At 34.0% G+C, this 13243-nt stretch overlaps 1 protein-coding gene across 5 annotated transcripts in view; it reads right to left on the reverse strand.

Moving 5' to 3' along the window:
• The window catches only part of LOC101887281 (nocturnin), an 81306-nt gene that overhangs the window by 15895 nt on the left and 52168 nt on the right, over positions 1 to 13243 (reverse strand). For 2 of the 5 annotated variants that reach the window (XM_059126038.1, XM_059126040.1), the window contains exon 2: positions 11094 to 11499. The exons of the other annotated variants lie outside the window; for them this stretch is intronic. In XM_059126038.1, the coding sequence (XP_058982021.1) occupies positions 11094 to 11173 (80 nt within the window). In that variant the 5' untranslated portion in view covers positions 11174 to 11499. The remainder of the gene's footprint in view (positions 1 to 11093; positions 11500 to 13243) is intronic. 5 annotated transcript variants of the gene reach the window in all.

Genomic DNA, 13243 nt, shown 5'->3' on the forward strand with positions numbered 1-13243 from the left:
ATTTGAGTTTTTTTGGAATAAAATGATGTAGAGCATAGAAGGTATTATGAAATGCTGGGATATAAAAAGTATCCATGCCAAAAAAAGGATATTTCAAGAAATTTGGAAACAAATTAAAAAAAAAATTTTGGAAGAAATTTTGCTATATCTGGTTTATGTTCGAGACTTTACTGTACCAACCATATTTTTCCGATGCATCTCCTGCAAATATTTCAAAAATGAAACCTTTGAACAATGGACCCACATCTAATTTTTCAGTTAGAATGTCTCTATATGTAAACCTTAGAAAGAAAGGATGACCTTAATTTCAAATTTCAGAATTTAAGATCTTTCCCTTAACCCAAAACCAAATATAGTACCATACAGCACGTTTCGTACAAATATAGCACACATTTTCAAAACCACCCCCATGTCTCAAACACAGATACCAAGAGAAACACCATTTCAAATTTCGAGATTTGAACTCCATTCTCCCAACCAATACCAAAATTTAGTACCACTTAGTACTTTTTGTACAATTATAGTACACATTTCCAAAATCAGCTCCTTCTTTCAACCAAAGACGCCTACAGTGACATCCACAACAAACTTCAGGATTTCAACTCTATTCCTTAACTCAATGATAAATTTCGTACCATTTAGTACTTTTCAAACAAATATAGTACACATTTGCAAAACCACCTCCATTTCTCTATTGGAGATACCAATATAGACCTCAATATCAAATTTTGAGATTTCAGGCCTAACCTTCCAACCAATACCAAATTTAGTACTTTTCGTACAAAAATAGGACGAATTTCCAAACCGCCGCAAATCTCAAACACATAATATCTGTAATCTATATATCAAATTCCTAAATATCTAATTCCTTTATCTATATCCCTTCACACAAAAACAAATATGGTAGCATTTAGTACTTTTCGTACAATTATGGTACACATTTCGGAAACCAACTCCAAATGTTCAGGCTACACATGAACAGCTACCCTAATACGAAATTTCAGATTTCATGCACTATCTGTCCACCCAATACCAAATTGTACCATATATAGTACTTTTTTGGTACTTTTCGTGCACTTGTGGTACACATTTCCAAAACCACCTGCATATCTTAACTGTAGACACCAATGGCATTTATATCAAACTTAGGGATTTCTGCTCTATTCCTTCACCCAGCACCAAAATTATTACTATTTAGTACTTTTCGTACACATTTCCAAAACCATCGCCATATCTCAATTTCAGATATCAATAAAGACCTCAGTGTCACATTTGAGGATTCCAGCCATATCCCTTCACCCACTAACAAATTTAGTACCACTTCGTACAATTATAGTACACATTTCAAAAACCATGTTTATAGTACACATTTCCATACACATAAGTACGAATTTCCAAAACTAACAACATTCCTCAGTCCTATAATGCAATAAAAATCTGGCTTCCAAATTTCAGCATTTCAGCTCTATCGGTTCATCTAAATCGAGAGTGTACCAAATTTTATACCATTTAGTGCGCATAAGTACAACATTTCGAAAACTAACTCCATATCCCAATCCTACACCCCGTCTGTAACGTTAATTTCAAATTTCAGGATTCCAGCTCCATCCGTTCCTCTAAATTCAAATTTAGTACCTTTTAGTACTTTTCCGTCTACATAAGTACACACTTCCAAAATTACCTTCTAACATCGACCAAAGTCCTTATCTTCAATTCCTTTTTCAAAATTCAAGTTTTTAGCTCTAACTGTTCACATGTTACGAAATGATACAAAATGTAGTACTTTTCGTACAATTATAGTACACATTCCTAAAACCACCACCATTTGTCCAGGCTACACATGAACAGCGACCCTATACCAAATTCCACATTGCAAGCACTATTTGCTTAAGCAATACCAAATTGTACCAAATTTAGTACTATTTGGTACTTTTTGTGTACTTGTAGTATCCATATCCAAAACAACCTTTTTATTAGAAACCTACTATGAACAGGGACCCCAAATACAAAATTTAAAAATTCTAGTAATCTAATGAAACCCTAAACCTAATTGTTTCAAATTTAGTACAGTTCGCAGAATTAGTACACATTTCGAAAATCACCTTCATGTATCAAAATTACTTTCCAACCATGATTTTCATACCGAATTTCAACTTTTTAGCTATACACGTTCACAAAATACCAAATGGTACCATTTTAAAAATTTAGTACCAATTTATAACTTTTCGTAACTCATTCGAATTTCCAAAATCCCATTGGTACATCTATCCTGCAATCCATCAAAGTCTCTCATTCTAAATTTCAAAACTCTAGCTTAATCCGTCTATCCAATAAAAAGGATTCAATTTTTAGTACATTTTAGTACTTTTCGTACCATTTTGGTACGAAATTCGAAAAAACTTAGCCTTATCACACGCTCACGCTCCAAGACAAACCCTGGTGTAAAATTTCAAGATTCTATTCGTCAACAAAAACTTTTTGAGTCCCATAGGACCAGGCCCGGGTTGGGACTCACCTCACACCTTACCCTACACCTGTGAATAAATTTTTTGTCACTATATTTTACCGTCTTTTCATTAAATTTTTGAAATAATTTTACAAAATCGTTGTTAAGAACTTATCACGCCAAAAATGTCATACATTTTCGTAGGGTAAAAACCATGTCGTCATACACCATCTGTTTCCTACACAGACTCATGGAAGTTACTTTATTGTTGACACTATTGCAGTATCTATAATCTCACGTGTTTTGTTGTTTTTGTTTTGTTTCGTTTTTTTTTGTCATATCAAATATATCTGAAACAAATACAATACATCTAAAACACACATACAACAATAGCAACGTTGTCAGCGACACGAAGAAAAATCACAAACTGAAGGAGAGAGAAAAAAAGGTCATCATTGTTTTTCAAAAGGTACGCAATAGATTTTCAGATGGCCCCTAGCCGATGGCCTCTTTGGCCTTTGGAGTAAATAAAAGTACTTTTATGTAAAAATATAAATTAATAAATAACAACATAGATATTTTTGTTTTGCTGTATGTCAACTCTCGTAACAAAATATATCAAATGAAATATAGGAACTATAGCTTAAGAATTGTTTATCTATCAGATTTTTTGAAAACACTGGCTTAAAACGGTTCGCCCACGTTTTTTATAGACCCCATATAAAGGTACCTCTTGATTTTGGGTATTTTAAAAATTGTGTTCCCAATTTAGTTTGAAATCAGCTGTAATTTACAATTACGATATCCCAGTGGGAACTTTTGTTTTCAAAATATTCTCAGATATTCGGAAACTGCAGATTTTGGGTATTTTGAAGGTTTTGGGCTCTCCGAAGGTTTACTACTCACAAAAGTGCAATGTGGCTCCACTTTATGTAATAGCCCTTTAAAACCGGTACCTTCCGATATTCGGTATTTTTAGGATGTTGGGGATATTATATGTAACACCTCAAAATATGAGTCCTGCACATAGGATGTTAATTTGAGATCACGCAACATGTCGCAATTATGGCCCGACCCTCACGCAATTGAGCATGGGGGGGAGGGGGTTTAGGGTCAGAATAGAAGCCTATTGTGTTTGGAGATGATAGCAAAATATTTGTAGTTTGAAATGGATCAAAAAATCCAATCGAAGGCGTTGACCTGCATAGACAATGGTACAAATTTGGCAATTTTCAAAAAAATAAAATCCGTTAAAAATCCTGTTAATCCTTAAAAATAACGAATGTAGCCGTATATTAGGGTCTATACGATGACGTGGGCCTGCATAGGCAACTATAATCATCAAAATACCGAATATAGGGAGGTTCAATGGGGTTTATAAAACGTGGACCTGCGCAGACAATTTTGTGTCATAGGTTGTAGTATCCATTACGAACTTCAAATACTGAATTTGAAATAATTCCGGTACATAATGTCGCTAAAATCCTCAAAATACCAAATATCGGGGGTACCGTTATATGGGGGCTATACGAAGATGTGGACCTGCACAGACAATTTTCTGTCATAGGATGTAGTATCCATTACGAACTTCAAATGCGAAATTGGAAACAATTCCGGTAAAAAATGTCGCTAGTGGACGAAGACGTGGACCTGCACAGACAATTTCTGTCACAGGCTGTAGTATTCATTACGAACTTCAAATACCAAATTTAAAATAGTTCCGGTAAATAATGTCTCTAAAATCATTAAAATACCCAATATCGGGAGGAACCGTTATATGGGGGCTATACGAAGACGTGGAACTAGATGGTCCATTTTCAATACCAAAAGTATGCCAGCAGACATAATACACATTTGAGTAAATTTTTATTAACTTACTGTATTTCGTTCGGAAGCACAGACGGACGGACATTGCTAAATCGATCATATATATATTTTGTGGGGTCTAAAATGTATATTTCGAGGTGTTACAAACGGAATGACAATCTTAATAAGCCCTCCATACTATGATGGAGGGTATAAAAGTCGGTGATCAAAATACCGAATATATCGGAGCTATACGAAGACCTGGACCTGCATAGACAATTTTCTGTCACAGTCTGTATTACCTATTTGGAGCTTCAAGTACGAAATCAAGTACAAAATACCGAATGTAAGGAAGTACTGATATATGGGGCATATACGTAGACCCGGACCTGTATAGACGATTTTCTGTCACAGACTTTAGTTCCTATTACGAACTCAAAATACGAAATTTCAAACAACTCCGGTGAATAATGTCTCCGAAATCTTCAAATACCGAATATTGTGAGGCAGCGTTATATGGAGGCTATACGATATCGTAGACATATATAAACATTTCTCTTCCAAGGGGTAAAGTGCTTAGAAAGAACTTCTAGTATGGATTTTTAGACAATTCCATTAAAATAAAATCATTAAAATTCCGAATATAGGGAGGTACCGTTACATGGGGGATAGACGATATCGTGGATCTATATAGACATTACTCTTCCAGGGAGCAACTCCTTTTGTGGATTTTCAGACAATTTCATTGAAAAATTTAGCTACAATCATCAAATTACCGAATATTGGGGTTATCCTTATTTTAGGGCTATACGTTCTCGTGGACCGATATAGCCCATTTTAGAAATTCACCTCCATGCAAACAAAAGGCTGATCTGTGCAAAATTTTAGCTTCCTATCTTAATTCATTTTGACTCTAGCGGGATTACAACAGACGGAATTGAAAAGTTGTGGGGGATATACGATATCGTGGTTTTATATAGACAATACTCTTTCAGAGGGTAAAGCACTCAGAAGGAACTCCTTTTGTGGATTTTCCGACAATTTCATTGACAATTTTGGCTACAATCCGAAAATTGGGGGTACCCTTATGTTGGGGTTATACGTTCTCGTGAGCCCATCTTCGATCTGTCCAACTTTTAGCTTCCTATCTTAATTCATTTTGATTCTAGCGCGATTACAACAAACGGAATTGAAATGTTGTATGTGGGTCAATCTTAGTATGTATGGGTAAGATAGGACTGGGTGTTTGCGAATTCGTTGTCAAAGGGTAAGAAGAGTACAAAAGTTGTACTAACTACGGCACCGCTAATATTGAGCGATTGGAAGATGACCTCAGACCCGGTACATAGGTATGATTGTGAAAAACAAAAAAGTTAATTTTGGTAATTTGTACTAGGAGGTTACGAAAAGTACTAAAGGGCACTAAATGTCATACCATTTGTATTGAGGGGAATACATCTAACTGGAATTCTGAAATTTGGCAATGCGGATTCTTATATTGAAATTAAATTTGGAAAGTATGTCTGATATAGGATCTGTGCCACACGTGTCACTGTGGATGTGTGGATTGAAATTAGTTGCCTTTTAGCAAATCTTTTTATTTTTGTGGCCCCGGATCAATTTAGATAAAATAAATGTAATTACAAAGGAATTTCCCATTTTTACCATTTCATTTTGACTACAGCTTAGTCCTGTAGAAAGTCAATTTGATGGCATTAATTTTAGATAAGCCCCTTGATAAAAATCAAAATAAAACCTGAGCATTATGCAACAATTTCCATTGAGCTGTCATCCGATCTGCTAATAGAAATGCAATTGCGTTTTAAAAGTTTTCAAAATCAATTCAAAGAGTTTTTTTCTTAACCCTTAAATGGCAGGAATCAAGGTTAAACAATTAGAGTTCTATAAAATAATAAATGTTGTTCGAAAAGCTTCTCTATGATGCAATACGGGATTTTTAGACTTTTCAAGCTTCGTGTGACTTGAGCAAGGACTCCTTTCTATCAATTTAAGTGATATATGGATTAATACACATTTATATGTTGGGATTTTCAAAAATTGTTTTTTTTTTCTTTTGTTCATGCATTAGACAAATTCGATATTGATAGTCATCTATACATAATTCATCATCAAATGCTGCAGTAAAAAAAAAAAAAACAAAATTCTGCCTTAATGAGAATTGAAAATAAAAGTGAAATTGAATCAAATCTCGGAATCTTTGCTGGCCGTAATGCAAAACTGCTGCCGTTTCATCTGCATCTTTGTATGGAAATTTTGCACATAACAACATTTCAACAATTCAATTTCAGTAACCAAAGAATTTCTATGCAATGCAAATCGATTTTTATGTAAATTACTCTCAAAAAAAAAAAAAAAAAAAATGGCAGTCGCGCATTTCGTGCTGGTTATGCAAAAATGTGTTGTTGTTTTTTTTTTTTTTTTTTTTTTGTATGTCATATACCAGCTTTAAATATAATAACTTATTTTATTTTTGTTATTTGGTTTTTAATTAATAAATTACTTCTTTCATGCGCTGTATTCAACTAGAATTTTCAATACTTGCTACTTTTATTCGATTTAAGGCACTTATGTATGTGTCGTATACCTCATGGAAAACGAAGGGAGTATCCGATTTTTTTCAAACTTCCCACATCGTAATATTTGCATCAGTTTAGGGGAGCTAAATAAATACGCAGCGTAATCTTACATAATTTTATATCCTACAACACTATGTGTTGGGGGTATTATAAGTTTGATTGGGCCAAAAATTATGTAACACCTCGAAATATTGGTTTCCCACATAGGAAAGTATATATGAATCTTCCTAGCTCGCCGAGCCGAGTCGATCTAGCTATGTATGTCCGTCCGTCCGTCAGTCCATTTTAATTTGTAATTACGCTACAGGTCGTAATTATGACCCGATCCTCACGAAATTTTTCATGGAGGTGGGGTTAAGGTTAGAATAGAAGCCTATTGCTTTTGGAGATGATCGCATAATATTTAGGGGTTGAAGTGTTTTTTGCAGTTGCTCTCCAGGTCGCAATTATAGACCAATCGACACGGAAGTTAGCATGGGGCTGGGCAGAAGCCTTCCAATTTGGATGGTCATCAGATACTTTTTAGAGGGTGAAATCGACCATAACATTTGTGTTAAATAAAATTCACATTTTCGATGTTTTTTGGTATTTATAAAAGAGTAGTGAAAAAACCGAGTGACCGATAAACAACGCCCAGACGAAACGGCTGAAGCTAGAATTTTGAAATTTTGCAGGAGAAAGCTGGGTTTTTGGAAAACTGAAAAAACTACAATTTTGGAATGAGAGTTACTAATGAAGATGTACCACAATAGGTTTTCGGAAATTCGAAACTTAATGTTACGAAAATATCTAAAAAGATACTAAACTTCTAAATTGGTACCATTTCATATTATGCGAACGGATAGAGCTAAAAACTTGGTATGAGAATTAAGGTTGGAAAATAAGTTTCATATATATATAGGTGGTTTGGGAAACGTGTAATAAATTTGGTAAAGTTTGATTCAGGGTGAACGAATGAAGCTGAAATTTTAAACATTTTTATTAGGGTCCCTGTTAGTAGTAGGAGATTTGTGATAAAGAGCTGGTTTCGGAAATGTGTACTTCAAAAGTACTAAATAGTAATATTTTTTGTCCAATTTGTACTAGGTAAAAAGATAGTGCTTGAAATCTGAAATTCGGTATTAGGGTCACTGTTTATGTGTAGCCTGGACACATGGACTATAATTGTACGAAAAATACTGAACAGTAATATATTTGATATTGGCTGGAATCCCGAAATTTCAAATTTAGATTACTATTGGTATCTGTGTTTGAGATTTGGAGGTGGTTTGGAAATACGCTCTTTATTTGTACAAAAAGTACTAAATGGTACTAAATTTGGTATTGGGAGGAGGAATATAGCTGAAACCCTGAAATTAGCTATAGATTTCACTGTTGGTGTCTGTGGTCAAGATATGGAGGTGGATTTGAAAATGCGTACTATAAATTTTCGAAAAGTACTAAGTGGTATTAAATTTGGTATTGTGTGAAGGAATAGAGTTGAAATCCTGAAATTTAATATAGATCTCACTGTTAATGCCTGTGGCTGAGAGAATAATCTGGTTTTGGATATGCGTACTATAATTGTAATAAATAGTACTAAATTTGGTATTGGGGTAGATTACAGAGCTGAAATCGTGAAATTTGATATTAAGGTCACTATCAGTATCTGAGTTTGAGATGTATTATGTCCTTGTGCTTTTGTTTGTAACATGGAGAAGGAAACGAGATAGACCCATAGTTACTTTTGAGAACCTTCATAGAATCACTTTCTGAGTCGATTTATGCATGTCAGTCCGTCTGTCCGTCCGTCCGTCCGTCCGTCCGTCCGTCCGTCCGTCTGTCCATGTATTCTTGTGAACAAAATGCAGGTCGCATTTATTATCCGATTGAGATGAAATTTTCCAAACAATATTTTTTTGGCCCAAGGACGAACCCTATTGAAATTGGTGAGAATCGGATCAAATTTAGATATAGCTCCCATATATATCTTCATCCTATTTCGGGTTAAATGTGCACCAAATGTCCACTATCTATCCAAATTACCTGAATTTTGGCACACCCAACCGAGTTCGGCCTAGAAGCAAGTATATCAAATTTGGAGAAAATCGGTTCAGATATAGCTATAGCTCCCATATATATCTTTCATCCGATTTGATCTGTAAGTCCCTCACATTCCTACTATGCAATCCACAACCGTGATATTTGGTACCAGGTATTATATGGAGCACAGAAATAGCTGTTTTAAATTTTATCGAAATCGGTTCAGATTTGGATATAGCTTCCATATATATCTTCTTCCGATTTCGGGATAATTGGCCACCAAATGGCCGTAATAGCATCAATTTTGGCAAATCCGACCGAAACCAGCTTAGAAGCAAGTACACCAATTTTAGTAAAAATCGGTTGAGATATAGCTATAGCTCCCATATATATCTTCATCCGATTTCTTGTTAATTGTGCATCAAATGGCCAATATCAGCCCAAATGACATGAATTTTCGTACATAAGACCGAATTCAGTCTAGAAGCTAATACGTCAAATTTGGAGAAACCCGGTTCAGAGATAGCTATAGTTCGTAAAATGCACGATAGAATTAGATAGATTTTGATTTTGTACCAAATATCTCATAGAGCTCTGAAATGCCCCGTATAAACCTTTTTACGAGAGCTCTACTAAATATGCATTGTGGTGTAGGGTATCGGCCCCGCCCGACTTTTGAGCTTTCCTTACTGGTTTAAAATATGTACTTTAGGTGTACGAAGAGAAGTAAATGTTATTAAATTTGCTAAATTGTAAAGAAGTAGACCTAGAATTCTTAAAATTATTATTGAGGCCACTATTGGCATCTAGGGTTTACATATGGAGACATTGAAAAAGTGTGTGGGTCAATTGTGCAATGGTTTTCCTAATATCCTCCTTGGTAAACTTCAAAATAAACATTTTTGAAGACTTTTTGCTGCAACGGGTAAACATTTCCTATTATTCTTTCCGAAATAGGAAAACCCTGAATAATATATAAAATCTTGTGTTGAATTTTGATCAGGTGCGAAGGTATACGATATCGGCCCATGTTTCCTGATACCCCTCCGCAACATTTCAGTGAGTTCTCGATTAGCTGCAGAAATTACACATTTCTTTGGAAACGATTGGCCTTTGGTCAATTCGTTCATGGACCTTGCCATAGTGGATGCTATCCCTTTCTTGACTCAAACCCGGAGGCCTGACTAACTCGTTCTAAAGGCAAAAAATTACACATTGTATTAGGCATACGTAAATTGTTGTTTTTTTCACATTTACCTGTAGTATTTAATAGTATATTTTTAGACGCTCCACGAAATTGTTAACCAAATAAGAAACTATCTATAGTATAGTATAGTATAGTATACTATATTATAGTATAGTATAGTATAGTATAGTATAGTATAGTATAGTATAGTATAGTATAGTATAATATAGTATAGTATAGTATAGTATAGTATAGTATAGTATAGTATAGTATAGTATAGTATAGTATAGTATAGTATAGTATAGTATAGTATAGTATAGTATAGTATAGTATAGTATAATATAGTATAGTATAGTATAGTATAGTATAGTATAGTATAGTATAGTATAGTATAGTATAGTATAGGATAGCATAGTATAGTATAGTATAGTATAGTATAGTATAGTATAGTATAGTATAGTATAGTATAGTATAGTATAGTATAGTATAGTATAGTATAGTATAGTATAGTATAGTATAGTATAGCATTTAAATAAATTTAAATAGCATGGCGGTTCTTATACGTTTAAAAATAGTGTGAGAGCTCAAAAGTATGCTATAAAAATGCTAAGCATATAATGTAAAAAAATAGTATAGTATAGTATAGTATTTAAATAAATTCAAATAGCATGGCGGTTCTTATACGTTTAAAAATAGTGTGAGAGCTCAAAAGTATGCTATAAATGTAATGTAAAAATCTCTCTATACATATATGAATCTAACATGATGGGTGAATAGGTCTTAAACAAGGCTGGGCTTATTTAAAAATATGTGAAAACTCTGCAAAACTAAAGCCCGTCAGAAATACCGGTTTTTTTGGGACTTGTGAATACTTTTCTGAAACAAAAATGGTGGTTTCGGGGTTTGGGGACTATTAAATTTTTCTGTTTTTTTATGTAACTCACAAAATCTCCGCCACATTGTAATACTATTTTGAAGTCTTTTACAAAAAATGGAAATTAATTTAAAGTGAACATATAAAATAATAAATTATTACCTGGGTATGGGCACCGCAACACGACGTGTTATCGTCCGCGATTTCACAATCAGACGCGATGATTTCAATAGGAAATCCATGATTTCGAATATCTTTCGAAATTGTTTTGTTACGTATTTATAAGAATTATAGAAAATTCGTTGAATATTTTCTTTTAAAAAATTAACAAAAAATATTATTATTTTTAAGATAAATATTTATGTATTAAGGTGTGTTTGTTATTATTTAACTTGTAATACTCTATCGGTACTATATTATTATTTGTTGTTGTTTCTCTTAAAAAAAAAACTTCTTACAACCAAGACAATATAGTTTGTTGCTGTTGTTGTTGTTGCACCAACGATGGTTGCGATATAGACATTGACAAGATCATAATGTCAAACAAGCGAGTCTGTGTTAAATGTTCCTAAAATGAAAGAAAAACAAAACAAAAAACATTGATGACACGTTCCATTTGGAGGGGGGCTAATGCAGAACATTGTGATCAGTCACACAATTACCATTGTAATGTCAGCTTTATGGCGGAGGGAGGGAGCATTTAAACGCTTATCAAAATCATTATCATCATTTATTGGAATATTATTTGTTGTTGTTGTTATTTTGATAATTTTAGTTGGAATTTGTTTTTTTGTGGAATATAAAGTATGGAAAGATTTTACGGCACAGTGCCGTTCGAAAATATTATCAAGGCAATATATTATTGTTATCATGGCAAAAATAGAAATATTTCTTTTGCAATATAAGTTTAGAAAATTTTCCAGTGGCTAAAATTGGACCAGGCATCTTTAGGTGAAAAATTGCCTTTAAGGGGGGAATAAACTATTTATATTTACACTCCGCGACCCAAAAATTTAACTTGCTAAATAATAGTTTGTAATGGAATGATACAACTGGGTTAGAAATAATATTTGAAGACACTGCTATATTCGTCGGATATAGAGCCTTCTTTCTGAAATAAAACAGAGAAAGCAAATAAAACCTTTAAATCAGTCTATGGACTTCTTTTAAGGATTCATAGAATTCGATTAAAAAAGATTAAAATAATTGAGACTGTACACTAAAAACTCTATCGCAGTAATCTGAAAAAGTCTTGGAATGAAATTAGTATGTAATATGTTTCTTTGTATTTCACATTCAAGAGGGGGTATGTTCATTCCTCTTCAAAATTTCGGATTAAATTTCGCTATATAGGGTCTATGGCGACTCTTCAAAATTTCAGATTAAGAAACTGAAATCCTTAATTCTTTTGCTATATAAGGTCTATAGGATAGGAGGTATTATTTTGGTCAATGAATTTGACCCCCAAGCGAGACTCCAAAGGGGATTTTTTGGGATCGGGATCATAGCTAATCAAATATTTTATTAACTCCTCACCAAATTCCATTATAGTTCCAAGAATACATCAAAACTCTAAATTTTATCTAAATGCCAGCAATTTATATACATACAAAGGGGTTCGGGGCCGACCATGGGATATCCTACAACACTACAATATCTTAGAAGCCCCCTTATGTCCAAATCCATTTTGGAAAATTTCGCTTTTGAAATTAAAGGGTGAGATAAAAAAAAACTCCAACCAATTTCAGACTGCTGTCATTTCTAAGCCACTCGTCCGACAGCTTTTAAAATTATCCTAGTGACAGCTCATTATATTCTTTGCAAGCGTACAAAAGCATTCATGATGGAATTCAAGCGTGATAGTGTGATTTCTTTATATTTGGCCAAAAAACCACAAGTGGCTATCGTTAGAGCACTCCAGCATTTAAATGCGAATAAATCGTTTGTGTCTCGTATCAACGCTCGTTACCGTAAAACTGGTGGCGTAGCTCGACGTCAAGGAAGTGAACGGAAGAAAACAGCAACATCAGAAGAAATGGTTCGAAAAGTTAAGAAGTGACTTGATCGAAACCCGCGTCGCAGTGGCAGAAAAATGGCTCGTGAGCTGAACATATCGAAATATTTCATTCGCCGACTATTGAAAAATGAGCTCGTGGTAAAGCCATTGAAATTCAAAAAAGTGCAAAGACTTACACCGCAACAGAAAGAAAATAGACTCAAAAGAGCTAAAGAGTTGCTTCGCTTGGCCTGTCGAAAGTGGTGAACTACCGAATTTGGTTTTCTCCGTCTCCGATGAGAAAAGATTCGTTGTC

Source organism: Musca domestica, unplaced genomic scaffold, assembly GCF_030504385.1.
Source record: "Musca domestica strain aabys unplaced genomic scaffold, Musca_domestica.polishedcontigs.V.1.1 36, whole genome shotgun sequence".
Lineage (NCBI taxonomy): Eukaryota > Metazoa > Arthropoda > Insecta > Diptera > Muscidae > Musca > Musca domestica.